We start from the raw sequence: 21616 nt of genomic DNA, 5'->3' as shown, positions 1-21616 counted from the left end.
TCTGCTTATGGATTTTGGAGTGACTTGTGCCCTCTTATTCTTATCTCTATTCCCATTCCAGTTATGTCCAAAGGAGGACAGGGCAGGAGGGCTGCTGAGGGGCCAGAGCCAGAGGGGAGGGGATACTTTGGATCTGAACTAAATACCTATTACACAGGTTTGGTAATCAAAGAGGGGTTAACGCTTTTTAAAAAGTGATATCGCTACCTCTGCTGGTGATCTATGTAAAATTCCTGCAAAACGTATCCCACACTGTCATTCCCTATTTAGTTCACCTCCTGGGCCAGACCTGGTTTCAGTGCCCACATAGAAATGTTTGGTTCTACCGAGCTTAAGATGGAGACTTAAAGTTTTCCGGCTTTGTCTCCAACAAATCTGCAGGTAGGGGTTCTCCCATAGGGGAGTGGCAGGAAAGGATTACAAGTTCAAGACTCGGGAGCCATGAATGATTTTCCAGTAACAAAGGGGCTCTCAACTCCAGCATGACCTGCTCCCTCCCAGGCTGCACAGCTCAGGGTACAGAGCAAGGGCCCAGGAGCTCTGCTGAAGAACGATCTCCAACAGGCCAGAGAGCTCTGTGCAGAAACAATGAGCCCTTGCCAGTGCAGCTGGAGCCATTCAGACTTGGTAACACGGGGTGGTGACTAGGCCTAGAGACGCAACCAGAGGCAGGAGGCACCAGGCCCAGAGAAGTAATCTCCCGCACGGAGAAAGGCAGCCCAGGTCCAGCTGCTTTCTACTCATGGTTGCTTTCCTCCCCGTCCCTCGACTGGTCTGTTTGCCTGGTCCGTAAGCCCTGTCCTCGGCTCTCCCCACCAACCCCACTTTCCTTAGAGCCTATAATTGTGCACCCCTCCCCCAACCTACCCACCCCGGGGACTTTCAAACATTTCTTTCCCTTTGACATGTTTTCAATGTAAAATATCAGACCAAATGACAAAATTTTCTAGGTTTTATTATTTTTCTTATTCCCTTTCTCTGCCACCCAGCTTCTCCAGATACGTGCATGGTGCTAGATCCAGTCTGTCACCCATTCTGTGTTCTTTTATTTATAGTCGAAACGATTATTCCTGCGTTTAGAGAGATTGAGCCTTTCTGTTCTGAACCAACTATGTGGCTCACTTATTTATATCCGGCCTAAAGTCTGATTTAGTATTTCCACTCTCTGGCCGCCATGTCCTTCCCAGCCTGATTCTGCCCCATGGACGTCTTTACCCTGAGAAACTGGGTCCTTGCCTCAGGGCCTGGAGTTTTATCCCGTTTTTGATTCCCTTTTCTCTTCTCTTTTCTAAAGAGCAGGTCCTCGGGGTACTCTGGGAACCAGCCTGGAGGGGAAGAATTTCCAGCTGAAGTTCTAGTAAAAAAGACATGGGACGGGTGCCTGCACGCAGGCTGTGGGCTGTAAGAGGGAGAGCAGGGTGACTAAAGACAGAGGCTGGTGAGCAGGAGGAGAGCAGCACCTGGGCCCCAGGGAGAAGCTGGTACAGCTCATGCTGGCTGGTGTATATGACAGCGGTAAGAAGTATCTGAACCCAAGAGACTGGACTGAAAACTCGTTACAGGACAATTTTCACCCATTCTCACTTTTCTCTACTAACAAATAACTCTACCAAATGCAAGTTATTCCCAGGATTTAATTCACAGCCTTGATATTAAAACATCAAGTCTGGCTTAATACAAGAGCTAGAAGAACATAAAGTCATTGGAGGCAGTGTCTAAACATCAACAGTAGCCTTTGAGCTCATCAGTCAAGACTCACAGGGAACCAACAAGGGACAAATTTTAGATATTTAAAAACAAAGCGATGACAATTTCCCATGTGATTAAATTTCTCCTGAATTTTGTAGAATAGGTTACAGTTGACCCAGGGCAGTATTTTAAGGAAATATTACTGTCTTAATAAAAACAGTACTACTGGGGACAATGCATGACATGTCTGTGAAGCCACGTCCACATCCCTGCCATCCTGACAATGACCCGCACTGCAGGTGGACAGTCGGGGGCACCAAGAGCCCCCAACATCAGTGCACAGGAAGACCCATGTTTAAATGGCAAGTGGTGGGATTCCTACTCCAGTACTGCTTCTCTTGACCTACGGTCGCTCTCAAACACTTGACTGTACTGCACGAGGTGAGAACTCTGGAGTCCCACCTGATGTTCTCTAATTCTTCTCGGCAACTGACTGTGCTACTGTGATATTGTAATAGGAAGACGACGACCAAAAATTCAGTCCCAGTTCCTGGTACAAAACTCCTAAAACCCTTGTGATTTCCTGAATGACAGGAGCAGCTTTTGTTCTAATACCTGGACTTAGTCCCTGGTTCCTGACATGAGAACTTTTAAAACCTTCCTAATCTCCATGGTGCACGGCTTTCTATGCTACTGTTATGGCTACCTTTTCCCTCCCCGCAGATACCTTCAGGATGGGGGCTGGTCACCAGAAAGACTAAGGTATGATTAAAGGGCGGAACTTTCAGCCCCACTCCCAACTCCAGGGAGAGGAGAGGACTGGAGATTGAGTTAATCACCAATGGCCACTGATTTCATCTATGATACCTACATAATGGAGTTTCCATAAAAAACCCTAGACAACAGGGTTTAGGCAGCACCTGGGTTGGTTTAACACATCCAGATGCCAGGAGGGTCACATGTCCCAAACTCCCCAGGGACAGAAGGTCAAAGTCCTGTGTTCACCACCCTTCTGGACCCTACCCTATATACCTCTTCATCTGGCTGTTCATTTACAGCTTTCATGGTAATAGTACATGAAGTGTTTCCCTGAGTTCTGTGAGCCATTCTAGCAAATTATCAAACCTGAGGAGGGGTTGTGGGGACCTCTGAATTGTAGACCTGTCTGGAATATGAGAGAATAACACCCGGGCCCTGGATTTGTGACTGGCGTCTGAAGTCGGGACAGTCTGGAGAGCTTAAGGGCTCAGCCCTTAACCTGGAGGGAAGAGGGGTCTGTACTAACTCCAGGTAGTTAGTGTCAGAGTTGAATTAAATTGTAGGACACCCAGAATTAGTATCTGCAGTGAACTTGAGAACTGCTTGGTGTGAAAAACCCACACAATTGGTGCCAGAAGTGTTCTGTGACTAGTAATAGATCATAGGAGCCACGCTATGTTCTCAATCATTGGATTTGCCATGAAGTCAAAAATCTCTGATGATTACATCTGAGTAAAAGGGTTCAAAATGATAATCTGTGCATGAAAAGCAGTGGCTACCCATTCATCTGCAATAATAGTAGGCTTTTACAAATTCATCAACCACCTAATCATTACGGAGCATACGCAACATGCTAGTAACCAAGCTAGGCTCTGGGTTATAACAGTTACAATCTTTTCTGCTCTCTAAAGCACTACTCTGAGGCGCCTGGGTGGTTCAGTCGGCTAAGCATCCGACTCTTGGTTTCAGCTCAGGTCATGATCGCACGGTTCATGGGTTTCTAGCCCTGCATCAGGTTCTATGTTGACAGTGCAGAGCCTGCTTGGGATTCTCTCTCTCTCCCCCTCTCTCCCTATCCTTCTTCCACTTGTGCTCTCTTTCTCTCAAATAAATACACTTAAAAAAAAAACAACAACTTTGTTTAAAAAAAAAAAAGACACTAATCCATGTTTAAGTGGGTTGTTAGGCTATTTCTCCACTAAAATTACTCTTCCTTCTGTTCTCGGAATGGTCCAAGTATTCCGAAAAGATCGTGGTGCTTTGAGGACTGACACAGAGAATTTCTGAAGCCAAGCATGATGGATCACCTTCACGCTGCGACCAGAAAGGCCCATTCCTCATCTGGCTTGGGACTCAGGGCAAGCGTGAGATGAAAGTTGTTTAGGGACCATCACCAGAATTTTCCGCTCTCTCTTGACACGACAACCTCAAGCCTTCGCTCTGCTGGCTGGTGTCGAAACACGCTTATGAGAAATGCTGGACTATGTACCGAACCAGTTAGAAAAACGGATGACACGTTCCTGAGAAGAAACCGTTGTTTTCACACAGTCATCAACAGGGATGGCACCACCATGAACGATCTGCTCGGAAATGCCCTCGCACACTCCTTGAGGGGCTTGTTCCTTGGACCATCATTTACAATGTCTTTTCTTAAAGGTAATTCAAAGCTGCAAGTATTAGCAAGTGTCCCAGCATGATTAATAGAAGGCAAGGAAGCCACTTGTAAAGAGATAAAATATAACTACAGTGTAAGCCAGCAAGATGGTCAAGTAAATCCTGATGCCTCCGCTTATCATGGGGCTGTATGAAAAAGAAATTAACTCTAGAGGTCAAGACAATACTGTGGCGCAGGGAGAGAATTATCGCTCTCCCTGAAGACTTTTCTCCCTGAGGCAAGACAGCACACACCCTAGATTAAACTTTCATCAGCACATCTGGAAATTCCATCAATCTTTCATGACGGTCTGGCTCAGAGAACCCTCTGCCTAGATGTCCGTTAGGAAGCTCTCCATCCTCTATGTGGAGACCCTCCGATTACGCCTAGGGAAGGAGACAATGACAAAGGGGAAATAGAGGTAACTTTTGGAGTAGCTCAAAAAAAAACCAAGGGGCCTACTATTTCTGAATCCCTGTCACCTAAAACAGAACCTCCCTTTGTCACTGGCAACTGCCACCAATTTAGAAGGGAAGTTTCCTTGGCACGAGCTGCACCCACTGCGTGATGCAGCTGAACAGAATGAACACTCGCGCTCACTCGCGTGCTCACAAAAGCTTCTCGAATGCCCTCCCTGCAGAAGTGCCCTCTGTACCGTGTGGAAGTGGCTGCCTCCTTTAGCCAGATGCTAACTCATGGGTCCACAAGGGAGGGTGTAGCCTGGAGACAGAAACCACCCCAGATATCTGAACAAAGAAAATATCATACAAAGAACTGTATGCAGGTAATAAAAAGGCAAAAAGGAAACAGAAAGAGGTTACCGTGGAGGCAACATTGCAAAGGGGGATGGAGGGGCGGTGACCTGTAGGGTTGAAGGAACAAAGCACAGAGGTTGGAATTATTAAAAGCTAGAAGCCTGGAGGGGCCCCACGGAGGAGAACACTGAGGAAGTGTTGCCTGGCCGTGCTGGCATCTCCAGGCTTGAAGGAGGGGCCCCGAGGCCCAGGGGCCCAGACCTTTAAAGAGGCACGGCAGCCAGCTGTGCTGGGGGCTCTGAAGAAGGGGCATGATGAAGCTCGTTCCGCATTTCTGCGAGTATTGGGAACACCTCGAAGTGGAGTTTGAACTGATGCAATGGGGTGAAGCAGCTTTTCTAGGGTGATGCTCACAGGAAGCGAAGTAAGGAGCAAGTCTCTTCCTCCTCCAGCCTTGCAGTCTTCTAGTCAGAGCCTAACAGGCAGCAAACCAGACAAGCACAGACGAATTCTGCAGAATCTCGGCCTCAGAAAGCTGAGCCACCTGCAAAGGGTGGGTTTGGAGCTGAGACACAGCAGCTTAATACCTGGCTTAGGAAGCAACAGGTCACGGGCTCGGGAAGCTGAGGTGACTGGTCTCCAGACCACACCAGAATGCTAGTTGTGTCACCTCTTCTTTTTCAATTGGCAAGTGTCGACCCAGCTCCATTTCCCAGAGTCCCTTGCAGCTGTGTGTGGCCAACAGGATGTGAACAGAATGTGAATATACGTGAGGTGTGCAAGTTCCAGGTCGTCTTGCAACTTAGAAGATAGTCAATCCCTTGTCCTGGTCAGACTGGAGGGATGGCACGGCCGCCACCTAGAAGGAGCAGGAGCCCGCATAGCACCAAGCCGCACTGAGACAGTACTGCATGTTGCAGACTGCTACAGATAACGTGTCCCTAGTGTTTCAGACAATGGACCTTAGAATACTTGATACAGCAGCCCAAACATACCCTAGTGAATACAAAAAGGGTTAGCTCTAGGACAGCAGCAGAGCTGGGCAGTGCTTGCAGGTACCCTGAGGAATGCCGGTAGAATGGAGGTATGGGTAGGAGAGGAGAGGCAGTCCAAAAGGACTTTGCCTTTCTTACAATGACCTCCTACAGCACCCACAAAGATCCTAATTCTGCCCTGCAAGCATTACTATTCTAATGCTCTTTCTCTAAAGGGGAGGAGGGCATCCTAGGTCCCTTATGGCTGGGTCTCGATTCCTCTTTTTCTTTTTTTAAGCAACCCTCTAAAGATGTAAAAAATCATTCCTAGCTCAAAGCCATACAAAAAGAGTCTCAAGGCCCTACTTTGTCAACTTCCGCTTTCATTCTGCAACTGTGGTCTTATCTCTTCAATTAAGAAGCCAGATCTTTAAGGACAGGGACCAGGCCATAGACTTCAAGGGTCTCCCTCCCGATATCTGCTTATTTTAGACCATCTGTCATCTCTTGTCAGGATGAACAGAGGAGCCTCCTATTCAGACAGACGAAAATCTCAGGAGTCTGGTCTCTGTGCTGTCGGAACCTGAAGGATCATCTAAGGTAAGTCACACCCTCTGTCCTGAGCCTCCTAATCTCTAAAAGAAGTTGGGGGATATTGTTACTAAACTACTTTTTCAATTTAAAAGGCTCTGAGTCAAAGTTTTATGTATTTTAATTAATTAATCCCAGTATTTCTCAGGACCTTTCCTGTCCCCACCCCCAAAATAAGCAGTGTTTTTAAAAGAAATTAAAACAAGACAACAGTGGCAGGAAAACAAGAACTATGTGTAACGAGAGCCTTTTAAAACAACTTAAACCAGGCAGGGTCTTGCTGGCTAAAACCAGATGGGACCATCCTAAGAGATGAGAATATGAAAAAATATATATATATTTGGTATACTTGAGACTCACTATATTCTTTAGATAAAAGTTTCCTGAGATCTTGACCAGATAAAACAATTATGTCAAGGTTAAATTCATTCAGAAATTTATGAATTATCTATTATTAGAAATTATTCATCAACTGCAACTTCTTAACACAGCTCCAGAGGCAAGGGAAACAAAAGCAAAAATGAACTATTGGGATCTCATCAAAATAAAAAGCTTCTGCACAACAAAGGAAACAATCAGCAAAACTAAAAGGGAACTGACAGAATGGGAGAAGATATTTTCAAATGACATACCAGATAAAGGATTAGTATAAAAAATCTACAAAGAACTCACCAAACTCAACACCCAAAAAACAAATAATCCAATAAAGAAATGGGCAAAAGACATGAATAGACACTTCTCCAAAAAGGACATCCAGATGGCCAACCGACACATGAAAAAATGCTCAACCTCACTCATCATCAGGGAAATACAAATCAAAACCACAATGAGATACCACCTTACACCTGTCGGAATGGCTCACATTAACAACAACAGGTGTTGGCGAGGATGTGGAGAAAGAGGATCTCTTTTGCATTGTTGGTGGGAATGCAAGCTGGTGCAGCCACTCTGGAAAACAGTATGGAGGTTCCTCAAAAACTTAAAAATAGAACTAACCTATGACCCAGCAACTGCACTACTAGGTATTTATCCAAGGGATACAGGTACGCTGTTTCGAAGGGACACATGCACCCCCATGTTTATAGCAGCACTATCAATGATAGCCAAGTATGGAAAGAGCCCACATATCCATCGATGGATGAATGGATAAAGAAGATGTGGTATATATATACAATGGAGTATTACTCGGCAATCAAAAGAATGAAATCTTGCCATTTGCAACTACGTGGATGGAACTGGAGGGTGTTATGCTAAGTGAAATTAGTCAGAGAAAGACAAATATCATATGACCTCACTCATATGAGGACTTTAAGATACAAAACAGATGAACATAAGGGAAGGAAAGCAAAAATAATATAAAAACAGGGAGGGGGACAAAACAGAAGAGACTCTTAAATATGGAAAACAAACAGAGGGTTACTGGAGGGGTTGTGGGAAGGGGGATGGGCTAAATGGGTAAGGGGCATTAAGGAATCTACTCCTGAAAAATCATTGTTGCACTATATGATAATTTGGATGTAAATGAAAACAGAAAAAAAATAAATTATTCTTCAAAACTAGGAAAGAGATGTATAAAGCATCTTCTAGAAAGAGAGGTTTCATAATACAAACTTTAGGCATAAATAATATCACAGGATCAACATTTAACCTGAGAAAATACTTAAAAATTTTTTTTCAATGTTTATTTATTTTTGAGAGAGAGAAAGACAGAGTGTGAGTGGGGGAGGACAGAGAGAGAGGAAGACAGAGAATCTGAAGCAGGCTCCAGGCTCTAAGCTCTCAGCACAGAGCCCGATGTGGGGCTTGAACTCACAAACTGTGATATCATGACCTGAGCTAAAGCTGGACACCTAACCGACTGAGCCACCCAGGCGCCCCATCCGAGAAAGTACTTTATAAAAAACATTTGTGCCCAATGGCTGTGGTCATTGCTATTAATTATGAAGGGATTTTATCTTCATTCTAGCAGGCCCGACAAAATCTCCATTTATGAATAGTTACTTATTAAAACTAATTCCAATTTTTCTTAAAAACAAAGGCAGCAATCTAGTGTTGGCACTAATTTAAATGAATGAGTTGACTGACCAGAGGAGCATTTTCCAAAGTGTGTTCCATGTGACTGCATTTCCGTGAAGAAAAGGGTCCCAGTGAACATCAGCACAGGAAAGCCTCCAGGAGGGTCCAGAGTAAAGGGGGTCTTTGCACTTTGTTTAACCCAGTTTCCTAACAGACTCTAAAATCTTGTTTTTCCCTCTCTGGGACAGCATATGAACATCTTACCTCATTAGTTCCCCATAGACATGGCTACGGACGTCACTCCGAAACCCTCTGACTATCCCATCTACACAGTTTCCCTTCTCATGGGAAACAGACAGGATCGGCAGATACCACTACATATTGGCAACACACACAGGGGCCTGTGTGTCGGATCCTTCCCAGAAGACGGATCCATATCTGCCACCACAGATATGGTGTTAAAGGCCCCCATGTTCAGAAACTATGTTTGCTTGCTTTGGATACCTGTATGACGGAAGAGGGAGAAAGCTGTTTCCCAGGGTCTGAATGAGTAAGAAGAGAGCTGTGGCCAGCAATCAGCATGGGCGCCTGAAAAACAGGCTCCTGAAATCCTCCCACCCATCCTTGAATGACAGCTGGCAGGCTCACAGAGGCAAGAGAGGTGGCTCTCCGGTGGTCTGCCTCAGTCCCTGGGGGCAAAGTGCCAGCTCTAAGGCCCAGGGCCATTTGTACCTGTGAAGATGCCCTCCTTCCCACAGCAGGAGGCAGCAGAGCAGGTGAATTCGGATACTCCCCAGTACTGCCTTGCATTGGAAATACAAGGCTTATGAAACTCCTTTTGCCAATCTGGAGGTCTGAGAGCCTTGATCTTTATCTTGCTGGGATCAAAAGGAACCAAAGTACAGGGGCGCCTGGATGGCTCAGTCAGTTAGGCACCCGGCTCTTGGTTTTGGCTCAGGTCATGATCTCGAGGTTTCATGAATTCAAGCCCCGTGTCAGAGAGCATGGAACCTGCTTGGGATTCTCTCTCTCTCTCTCTCCCTCTCTCTCTGCCCCTCCCCTACTCATGCTGTCTCTGTCTCACTCAAAATAAAGAAACTTAAAAACAAAAAGAAGAAGCCAAAGTATAGACTAGCCAAGAGAGAGGAAGTAGCTCTCTCTTTGTTGGGCAGCAATGCAGAAGTGCTCTACAAAACACCACAATAAAGGCAGGCACAGCCCCCGAGAATAAGGCAAAAAGTTCAGCCCAGTCCAGCAATGACCCACACCCCAAAGAGAGCCACCATCCGGTGTGACTGCAGCTTCTTCCATCATCCATGGTAAGAGGGTTCTCCACATCAACCTTGGGGATCAGTGGGGGGTGTCACGGACAGATCACCTCCCCACCCAAAGTAAACTTACTCCCTAAGAAACTTCTCCAGAGGAAATCAAAAGCCTTGAGATAGTGCTAAACCCAAAATAACTTTAAAAAAATTCTGAAATTCCATGGCTCAGTGAAGCACTCTGAATATCAAGAAAGATTTTGTGCCCTTCGAGCCTCTGGAATGCATACTTTTCTTTTTGTTTCTTTTTGTTCTTATTCGTTTGCCCTTGCAAACGAATACACTGCCCTGGTTTGATTTTCTGTGTGTACCTGATCCCACTAACTGACAAGCAGATTATTACAGGGTTAGAGGGGAAGAAAGAGAATGGAATCACAGGAGCCCGGGCTTGCAAAGCAGACAGCAGAGGGTCAGGTTTGTGGTAAGTTGTCCATAAATGTTAGGGACTGTCGCTGGCATTACCATGGTTATCTTATTACTCACCAGAGAACACAGAGCCCAAGTTCCAAGGACTGTGCCTCCTGAGTTATAAATCAAATCAACAAGTCTGTGCTGGGCACCTAGAGTGCTGAGCTGGGCATGTAAACGGCTGCATTCACCATATCGTCTCTTCCTCACATTTCATTAAACATATCTTTTTAGAATTCAGAGACACGGGGGGCGGGGGAGAGAGAGAGAAGAAATCCCCTAAGAGATTCCATTTTCTCAGTAAGGAAAGTTACAAAGGAATGCAAAACGGGCTCATTTTTGCAAGCAAAATGAAACACTTTTATGTTTTATTCATGCAAAATGAAAACCCCTTTCCTTTGCAGCATTACAAATTGAATTTGCTCGTGTAAATTGCTGTAAAAAAAAAAAAAAAAAAGAAAAGAAAGAATTAAAAGCAAAAGAAAGTTAAAAAAAAAAAAAAAAAAGCAGGAATACAAAGGCCCTTTCTTCTAGGGAATGAAAGCTCAAGGGACCAATGGGGAGAAATAGAACCTTTCACTGGCAAACATACTTTTTTATTTACTGCTTCCAAAAGCAATCCGACTCAAGGGCCCCCAACCCAGTGCAGAAGCTTGAAGTCCTGACAGCCAGTGTGGAACTTGAGGGAATTTCTAAATGACACTTATCTGTTAACACTGAGTAAGAATAAGAAGCGGTTTCAAAAACATGGTTAACCGAGCCCACATTTCAAAAAACATAACCAAGGCAATGTAACCGAATTCATACTGCTATCACTGGGGGGCTGCGGGTGGGCGGGGCTCTTCTTGTCTTGGAAGTTGGAGGATAACTGAACTCATCGTGTCTGGAACAGCCCCTCGTCCCCCTGTATCCAATGATAAGCTGTCCTTGAAACCTGAGGTCTGACTCCTCCCATATTCACCCTGTCTTTGAAAGGAAGCTGTGTAATTAGATGTATCTGCTGGTTTCTGTTCCCTTCACAAATTAAGAGCTAACCTTCATTAACCATTTACCACGTCTCCATCACTGTGCCAGGTAACAATACGTACACAACTGTATATATACACAATATATACAAATGCTTTGTGGCCCCTATTATGATCTCCATTTCACAGATGAGAGAAACTGGGATTCAGAGCTTGAATAATTTTGTCAACTGGATTTTTGAGTATTTTTTTTCTCCCTGAACTTGTGGCGTTTGGCCTCAACTTCAAAAACTGGGTAGGCTGAAAACGTCATCAATGAAAATCTGCTTATGGTCTAATCTTAAGAAAGGTTAACAATCCCATCTAGTTGTACATGCATATAATGATCTTTACCGAGGCTCCTGCCTTTAAAACAACCTTGGGGGACAGGAACCAGGCAAGAATCGAGCATCCTACACCCTTCCATTAAGGCTAATGTTTTCAATGATGACCAAACCTCATCAGGTATTTTCCTTGTAAAATTAATCAATTCATATCAACTCATCCCTGTGGTGCTATAGCTCTGGCATGGTTAAGTGAATGACAGACAGGTGTATACGCACAAATTATCCACTCATTCCCCCCAGTGCACCTGGCCCAGCTGTCACCGTTCATCACTCCATTACAAAAGCTCAAAGACACAACCTGGGGCGCCTGGGTGGGTCAGTCAGTTAAGTGTCCAACTTCAGCTCAGGTCATGATCTCGTGGCTGGTGGGTTCGAGCCCCGCCTCGGGCTTTGTGCTGACAGCTCAGAGCCTGGAGCCTGCTTCAGATTCTGTGTCTCCCTTGCCCTCAGCTCCTCCCCCACTCACACTCTGTCTCTCTCTCCCTCAAGAATAAATAAACATTAAAAAAAAATCCAAAAGCTCAAAGACACAACTGTGGTCTTAGGAAGCTTTATCCAATCAGCAGGCACAAGACACTCCCGCTTTCTCTTTTGCAGACCGTTTATTCTTATGTCTGGTTATAGCAAAAATGCTTGTTCTTACACTGATGAGTGCATAACCATTTTTCTTTCTGCTTGGAACCTGAAACTGAATCAAAAGACTACCAAATCTACCCGGGATAAACCAAGGCAGAGCCCCCAAGAGAGGACCACACGACCCAATAAACCAGAATGCCCAGGAATGGAACCAGAATGCCCAGGAATGGAGCCATAAGCCCAGAAGAGCATCTTTCTGTCATCTGGGCTTTTCACTTGCTTTTGTCCATTTTCAACAAAGAAACAACTAATCATCGTATGCCTGATCCCTAAATGCTAGGAGATCCTCAGATACTTTGAGAGTTGCTGAAGGTTAGCTATAATTTAAGAGCTGAATGCATTTCATGTAGCCCAATTACTTAACAACGGTATCCAAGTATGTGGTCTGTGGTAAGTGCCACTTTATTATTTAGGATATGTATTTGGATTTCCTTATTTCCAGCCATCCTAGAGAACAGACGATTCACAACACATCTACGAAGTACTTGCTATAAATAACAAACGTTCAGCAGAATTTCAGAAAAACATCGAATGGAATTTTGAGGTGACCAGACATATCAAATGTTAAAAAAGTTCGGGCAGCCCCAAACCCCAGAAGTTCCCGATCGGCATGATTTAATGATCTAAAGCTCGTGGTACAACCTCTCCCTTCACGCAAGCCCTCTAAGAAGGAAACACCAACAGGAGGGCTTCTGAAATGGCTAAGATTAACCCAGACTGCAGAGAAGAGGGGGAAAAAAAGGGCAGGGGTCCAGAGAGCCTGGGTGAGCCAGCAACTCAGATGAGGAGGACGTGCAGGAGGAGAAAGATGCAGAACTCGAAGACAGGATCCAGAGTTGACAAAAGGTGTGAGGGGCAGAAACCAGGAAGGGAAGTGGTTTGGAGGGTTTATGAGGCAGGGACAGAGATGTGCTTTTACTCTTTTACATTTCTAAGGACAGTCTATTGACACCTTTCATGTTCAGTGAGGGACAACAACAGCGAGGCCACACTTTGGTGTGAAGGAAAGACTGGAGCGGGGGGGGGGGGGGGGGGGGGGAACAAGTGACGGCACCAGCGCGGGGTACTCACCGGCCGTTGTCGCGGCCCACGCCCCACACGCGGATGCTCGCGATGGGCTGGGAGTGGAGCACGGTGCGGTCCATGGGGTCCACCAGGCTGAGTGTGTCGTTCTCCAGGATCAGGTACATGTCTTTCCCCTGGGGTCCCAAAAGAAAACACGCTCTTTTTCTCGGGAAGCTATGGGTCATGATGCCTGCAGCCATCTAGGGACATCATTTCAAGGGGCAAAAGAAACCACCCTTCAAGTCTGTTATTTGTTTTCCTAAGAGCAACATCCTCTCCTGACTAAGCATAAGTCTGGGGCACCGGGGTGGCTCAGTCGGTGAAGTGTCTGGCTCTTGATTTCAGCTCAGGTCATGATCTCACAGTTCGTGAGATCAAGCCCCATGTCAGGCTCTGCTGGCAGGACGGAGCCTGCTTCGGATTCTCTGTCTTCCTTTCTCTCTGTCCCTCCTCCACTCATGCATGCTCTCTCTCTCTCAAAAATAAAGAAATTTGGGGCACCTGGGTGGCTCAGTCGGTTAAACGTCCGACTTCGGCTCAGGTCACGATCTCACGGTCCGTGAGTTTGAGCCCCGCGTCGGGCTCTGGGCTGATGGCTCAGAGCCTGGAGCCTGCTTCCGATTCTGTGTCTCCCTCTCTCTCTGCCCCTCCCCCGTTCATGCTCTGTCTCTCTCTGTCTCAAAAATAAATAAAACGTTAAAAAAAATAAAGAAATTAAAAAAAAATATGCATGAATCTTTCATACTCCCCCCACACTCAGCTTCTCTCTCCCTTTCCAAGTCCTCTCAAATGTATCCTTAGCCTGCCTTCTACCCAGTTCTTGTTTTTCATTATTTACAATTCTGAATCTTGACTCGGGGAAAAAAAGGCTAATGGAGGGGTTCCCTGGAGAATCTGGTCTTTCACTAACTCCACGCCTGTCATTCTCATCACCTGTCTCTGTCCATCCCTTCCTCTCTGGTCAGACCCAAGCAGGCATGTCCCCGACGGCCTTCCCACAACCATTACCATCCCATCCCTTGGTATTTACAGTACTTTGCATCTATGTGATTTGGATGACAAACAGCAGGTGCATTTGTGGCATCTCTTGGTACCACAACAGCTAGTGTTTATAGGACTTTATCGCATTGCAGATACTATGCCATGTGCTTCGGGCACATTGATTCATCATCTTTCCGACTTGCCCTGAGAGCTTGGTTTGCTATTATCTCCAATTCACAGACAGGGAAATTGAGGCTTCAAGGTTAGGCAACATGCTCCAGGTCTCACCCAGAAACTGTGAGGCCTTTAGCGACAAGGTGCTGCTGTAATACCACAAGGAGAGGCCAACGTTTCTCACTGCTTGCATGGCTCTTTAGGGTTTGGCCTCCTGTCTCCTCACATATGTTGGCTCTTTGGGGCCAAGAACAATGGACTATTCAATTTTATTCCCCCTGCAATTCCTCAGGCATCATTTGAGAAATTATTAAACATTTGCTGCACAGTAAAGACGGTGTCCTTTCCCCCACCCTTAGCTGAGGGCAGCCCTCTGGTGGTTTTCAGGAGATGCAAGATGGCTGTGCCTCGGAGAGCTGGGAACGGAGAGGGGGCAGGTCCCATGTGGTGCCAACCAGGTGATACACACTGGGATTACTGAGAGCTGTCTGGGCATGTCTGGTGCCTTCTCCTTCCTCTCCGTCCTTCCCCCAGGAATGAGGCACTGACTGTAGCCTAAGAGGTCTTCAGCCAGACCTGCTAGTGAGTGGCCCCCAGTACAACTCCCACCTGGTAACCCCCACCCCACTTCTGTCCAGCTGCTGCATGGCAAACACCTTGCAGATACTAACACACTCTGAAAGCCTCTGTTTTAATGCTTTATGGGATGTGAGCCATGGTCCCCCTCACTGAACAGGGTGATGCATTTCCTTTGAGCTAACTCAGCTTAGAAACCCCAACCGGTCCTCCCAAACGTCCCAGAGGCTGCCTTTGTTGGTTAGTTCTACTGGCCATCTTTACACTGTTGGTCAGAACCGATGCCAACTTCCAGCTGGTTGTCTAAACTGAGAATGGCTGGCTGAGTACGGAATGTCCCTGAATGAAAATACAGCGTGGCTTCTGCTGGGTCATTCAGCACACTCGTAGCTTCCCATGCACATCCTATCGATTTTCTCATTAACACACGGCAGCTCTGGGCTGCCCAGTATAAAGTCTTGCTAATTGGTTTTTGTTATCCCAACAGCGATGTGTATGCAGCCGTCATCTAAAGATGAGACACTCATCCAGCACTCATGACTATATTTTCAGTCACTCAAACATGTAAGGAGTTGTGCTGTATGTGTGAGGCATGGCAAAAAGGCAGAGCTCATAACCCTAAGCGTTGAGCTATACTTCATATAGTATGAACTAGAAACACTGCCTGAAGAGTTTATTATTCAGAAGAGGAAAGAACTGAGAAAAACAGGAATGGCATAGCAGGGTTAAGTAGCAGATTTCTGGCCTGGCTATTCCCTCACCCTATATCCCCATCCAAAGTTCTCTCTCTCTCTCTCTCCTGTAGGAATCTTGCTAAGTGGAGATTGCTTTAGAATTTTACTAAGCTCTTCCAAGTATCTAATGCTAAGTATGGTGGTATTCATCAGTCACTCACACATTAGTATAAATTACTTTCTTCTAAATCCTAGCTGAGATTTGTTCTTTTGGTGGAATAGCATTTTTAACTGAAGGAGATGGCAGGTAGATAATTTGGTGGGAAAGACATGTGTGGGTATTTGGGTGGGAGGTGGGAAGTAATGCAGTGAAAGTATGGGAAAGCCAAATACCAAACAAATGTCCTTTTCTTGGACAGGAGAAAATCTTTCCCTCTTTTCCCCATGCTCGAGATCTGAAAGTCTGGACGGCAATGCAGCCCAGCCCCAGTCTAAGGTACAGAGACTCCTCCACGGGAAGCCTTGGGAGCCCCGCTCTCATTATGACACAGCTCCTAGGGTAACGTGATGGGGGCTCCAAACAGCCCATCAAAGGTGTCAGGGCTCTGGTGACCCTGGGCATGGTTTAAGGGTCATGGATTCATGCAGCGAGCACTGTTTCCAGGTGCTCCTAACATACCTGCTCCCCAGATCTCCAAGCATGGTAGACATATGGATTTTCCCATTTGATATGATTTTTATACGAATTTGGTATTTTTACCTATTACGTTCCTTTTTGAAATGATGTCAACTAACATTTCAAAAACAGAATTACCTTATTCAAAGTGAGAAAAGAATATATGGGCATCCATTCTAAAAGCTCAGGTATAATACTGATTTTCGGATTATAAGTAAAGCAGAACATGTTATAAAAGGATATTTTCAACGTTTAGAGTACAGGGACATCAAACATTGCTGCGTGTATGTGTAGGGGTCACATTACCCTTCGAGAACATACTTTCAGAGGCTCTTCTCTCTTCTTACATAAGGGTGCATCCGATATTGCATGCAAGTTTCGGGGTTTCGGGGCCCTAGCACCCATTCATACATCTCTGGGGCTCAGAGATACCAGGTCAGACCCTGTCATGTAGACACAGAGAACTGTTCTCTGCCAGGGCCCAGTCCTCGCTGGGATCTTGGCTGGGCTAACAGATAAATCAAAGGGTACACCATGCTCACACCACCTGCCTTTCTGGGAAAATGCACCTGATAAACATCCTCAGTATCACATCCCGCGGAGCTCTGGCGTCTCACAAAGCACAGCAGAGCATAAGCAAGCCTGCCATTAATTATTCCCACGTTTTACTCACCTCTCCCCAGATGCCGACCGTATCCCGGATGTCATTTTTGCAGTAAGAAAGCTGCCTGATGCAGTTGTTGACGGCAACGCTGCTTTTACCAGGGGCGAGGTCCTCCTCTGCCATTTCCACCCAACCCAGGGAACGCACAGCAAAACACTGGAAGACAAAGCAGAGGGCATGACAGTACACACTGATCGTGGCCCCTCTCCTCCAGTGTGCCAAAATCCCCTGCAAGGTAGCCCTAATGCATCTTCAGTTACTACATCATGTCTGGTCATCAAATTCAGCAAACAAATCCTCCATTGTTGGAAAATTACACTGTGACTGTTTTTACTGTTAAAAACATGTAGCGATAAACAACTTCTTGCCTACTTTTCTGTGTGTGTTCAGATTTTTGTCTCAGAGTGTAGATTACTAGAAGTAGAATTACAGGGCTAATTAAAGATTAATTAAAGATTTTTAAGCTCCTTTACCTATGATAAGGCATTAAATTTCTTTTTTTTACATTTATTTATTTTTTTTTTAATTTTTTTTCAACGTTTTTTATTTATTTTTGGGACAGAGAGAGACTGAGCATGAACGGGGGAGGGGCAGAGAGAGAGGGAGACACAGAATCGGAAACAGGCTCCAGGCTCCGAGCCATCAGCCCAGAGCCTGACGCGGGGCTCGAACTCACGGACCGCGAGATCGTGACCTGGCTGAAGTCGGACGCTTAACCGACTGCGCCACCCAGGCGCCCCACATTTATTTATTTTTGATAGACAGAGACAGAGCACAAGTAGGGGAGGGGCAGAGAAAGCGAGACAGAGTCTGAAGCAGGCTCCAGGCTCCGAGCTGTCAGCACAGAGCCCAACGTGGGGCTCGAACTCACAAACCACAAGATCATGACCTGAGCTGCAGTTGGACGCTTAACCGACTGAGCCGCCCGGGTGCCCCGGCATTTTTTTTTAAATAGTAAGAAATGCAACACCCATGAAATTTACTACTTGTTAAACGCCTAGAACAAGATAATGGGAGAGAGAAAGAATTAAATACATATTAGGTACTTGTTTCTAATAATGATAAAGCAAAATGTGTTTTCTAGTACCCAGAAATGAAGGAAAATAGGGGGGAAATGTGCTTTTGTGATAATAGGTCTCGGGTCCTATAGCATCTGTAATTAGCACCAAATCCTGAAAGCCCACACAATGGACAAGTTCATAAGATACTTTACAGCACAAATTCTTTTAATGGTTTTATCCTTTAGAGATATTTTATTTGAGATCACACTCCTTGTCTTCCTTTTAGAAATTCGTTTCTTCAACTGTTTCAAAATATAAAAAGTATTATATGCACATTGCAGTAAATGAGAAAATTCAAAGATGTATAGAAAAGAAATTCACAGGACATGTGAGGGGTAACTTGGCTACAGATCTGCTTGCTGTCAATTGCCAGGGATGCTAGGTGGCTGAAACCGGGGGCTCCCAAGCGGCACAGCACTTGAAGAAGAGCCTTCCCAGCCCAGGCGGGGCAAAGGAGGGGCCCCGTCTCTGCGGGAGCCAACAGGCTGGCTCTCAAAGAGCATCTTGTAAAAGTTCCCAGAGTGTACTTCATAATCAGACTGAAGAAGAGGCAGTTAACTAGGTATGAGCAGTGAACAGGACAGCCCAACTGTTGAAAAAGACAGAAAATGCCCATCACCTCCAGAATGCAAACAGCCAGGGTCCCCGGGGAACGGGGAATGTGCCTCCGTTCTTTCCACGACCGCTGCCCTAAAGTAACCTCTAGCTTCCTTAGAGTACATTTACACTGAGGTTTTGAACTTCCCCCCAACTCACAGGGCTTGGCTGCCAGGGCAGTTCCAACAAGGACCACCAGGGCGGAAGAACTCCCCCTCCCCGCTGGTGGGAGGAGTCCCTTGGAGGGTTGGAGGCGGGCTCTTGGGAGGGCCCAGCTCTGACCCATAACCCGTGCTAGTATGAAAACCAGATAACCAACCGCCCCGTGCAGTTGCCATCTCCGGACCTGCCTGCTGTCCCAGCTGAGTGTACTTTTGCTTTGATCACTCTTGAATGCTTGCTTGCTTACGTGTGGTTCTGAATTCCTCCTTGGCCAGACTCAAGAACCAAGGCCGGGGAACACAACGACTTACTGCTGACGAAATGAAGAAATGCTACGAACTGTCCCAAAGTGACCACATTCAGTCCAGTTCCACCTCCCCTGTCTCGCCCCCACGCCCTGACAGGACACATCCTTCCCCGAGTTGCTAACCACGTTCTCTCAGGGGGCCAAAAACCCCACCAAAGTACCCATCCATTTAAGCAAACGGCACACAGGTCCTTCAGCCTGGTGGGGACACAGTGAGGTATCTGCATAAGCACAGGGAACAGAACAGCAGCCGTGAGCTGACGGTGGATAGGATGCCTTCTACAAATACACCAACAAGACAAGGTGTCCCTGTGACAGCTGCAAAAGCTACTCAGCGCTCTGTGTCCGGAGGGAAGTTTCTGGGAGATGCCCTCACACTTCATCCAGTGCAGCGAAACCACTCACAGGGGAGGCGGATGCCCATGGGCACGAGGGCGGCCGTGACCAGCAGGGAGATGGCCTCTGTCAGTGGCGGGCCCGGGTCGTCTGCAGCTCTGCTTCCTCAGCCCGGAGACCAAAGTGTGTTTCTCCTGGCGGGTAAGTCACACCCGCCACACGCCCACACCATGGCACACACCTTCCCGAGCTCACAACCTCCGGGGGGGGTGGGGGGCAGGGTGGGGGGCTGTGCCCCTCAGTGTCCCTTTCTGCTTCCTGCACGTTAGTGTAACTCACTAACCTCCTCCTTGTTGGTTCCAGCGTGGCCCCACATCGGTAAAAACATTGCCACAATGATGGGGTTTTGGGGTGGCAGTGGGGTTGGGAGCTGACGGCCAAGAAAGAATTCCTGAGACGTCTTTTGACGTAAAGACAGTGATTTTATTAAAGCACAGGGACAGGACCCGTGGGCAGGAAGAGCCGCACTATAAGTGTGTGTGTGTGGGGGGGGGGGGGGGGTGACCGGTTTATGGACTGGGGAAGGGGGAGATAAAGTTGAGAGAGTTCCTGAAGGAACTGTCACCTGCTGTCCACGGATTACTGGAGGCCTAGCTATTGTCAAGCTAAGGTTGTTTTCCCCTCTAGCAAAGCATTAAGACAGGAGGGAGTTCCCGGAGAAATGTTATACTTTGACTGCCTCAAGTATCTGTCAACGCGCTGCAGGTTATAAGGAAACTGAAGTTGACCTGCTATTTCCTTCTGCCTTTGATCCCATCACTATGGAGGGAAGGGTGATGTTGGGGCTCCAGGAAACTGAGTCTACGGGGGTTTCAGGAGATTAGGCTATTGATAAGATTGCCTTTTTCCCGTAATTTACTAAGATATTTGTAAACTGATGGAGACTCTATCAGTTTAACCATTTGTTTTCTGTCCTGTCCTTTATCCTAGGGCAGCAGGAGGGCCTGAGGAATGCCACACATAGCTCACCTGGGGGCGGGGGAGGGTGCTATTAGCCTGTACTTTGCCCTCAGCTTGCCCCACACTCCCTCCTCAACAACCCACCCAGCCTGCTTTCTGATCTTGTCACATCCCACCTTGTGATGAAAAACTCTGCTTTTCCACCTTCACCAAATAAGCGTGTGGCGGTTTCCCCATAAGCCAACAAGCAGTTCTCAGACACCAGCTGGGTGTCCTACGATTCAACTCCATTCTGACGCCACCTGCAGACAGTCCCACAAGAGTGTCTCTCCCTCCCCCCCCCCCCCCCCCCCCCCCCCCCCCCCCGCCACTTCAGATGCCAGTCACAAGCCCAGGTTATAGACTGCAGGTTCCAACAACTCACTCCTTGGATTCAGTTCATTTATTAGAGCAGCTCACAGAACTCAGAAACATTTTACTTACTACCTTCCACGCCCGCCCAGGTACCCTGTTCTCCCCAGTCTCCATGTGTTCACCATTCTTTTGGGTTTGTATGGAGACTTTACAACTTAGGCAAGATTGATTAATTCAGCAGTCACAGGTGCACTGGTGATGGAACTCAATCTCCAGCCCCTTCCCTCTCCCCAGGGCCCAGGGGTGGGACTGAAAGTTCAACCCTCTACACACCAGGTAGGCTCCGATGGCCACCAGCCCCAGCCTTGGGTGCTTTCCAACAGCCAAATAATTAGCATAACAAAAGTGATTAGCATCCCAATCAGTCTCAGCACTTCAGGGAACTCCAAGGGTTTGGGGAGCTGTGAGCGGGGACCAAAGGTAAGCACCAAACACAGGAGAAATATATCTCAACATCCAAATATATTTTTTTCTTATAAATCACACGGTCACACATCTCTAGTGCCCTCCTCCTGTGTCAAAAAAGAATTGGAAATTCTCTTGATTTGGAGAACATTTATATCATCCCAACCTACTTTAACGCAGAAAATAAACACAGCACAATTGTATCATCTGACACAACAAACCAGACATTGTCCAAATGCCAAAGGTATTATTAATTCATTTACTCCTCAGGTCAACCCTTTGAAATCAATACTACGTTAACTGTACCCATTTTATAGGTGAGGAAAGAGAAGGAAGCATCAGGCTAGTAAGTGGTGAACTCAGGGTTCAAACCCAGGCAGTCGGACTTCTGGGCTCCCACTCTTAACCA

General features: G+C 46.6%; 1 protein-coding gene across 9 annotated transcripts in view; it reads right to left on the bottom strand.

Annotated features, from left to right (window-relative positions):
- Nucleotides 1-21616, bottom strand: part of APBB2 (amyloid beta precursor protein binding family B member 2) — a 383779-nt gene that overhangs the window by 59678 nt on the left and 302485 nt on the right. For all 9 annotated transcript variants that reach the window (XM_058722766.1, XM_058722767.1, XM_058722758.1 and 6 more), the window contains 2 exons: nt 16975-17121; nt 13227-13354 (listed from right to left, as the gene is read on the bottom strand). In XM_058722766.1, coding sequence (XP_058578749.1) covers nt 13227-13354; nt 16975-17121 — 275 coding nt within the window. The remainder of the gene's footprint in view (nt 1-13226; nt 13355-16974; nt 17122-21616) is intronic.

This window comes from Neofelis nebulosa, chromosome 3 (assembly GCF_028018385.1).
Source record: "Neofelis nebulosa isolate mNeoNeb1 chromosome 3, mNeoNeb1.pri, whole genome shotgun sequence".
In the NCBI taxonomy this organism is placed as follows: Eukaryota; Metazoa; Chordata; class Mammalia; order Carnivora; family Felidae; genus Neofelis; species Neofelis nebulosa.
This window is presented reverse-complemented; position numbering and strand designations above follow the sequence as displayed.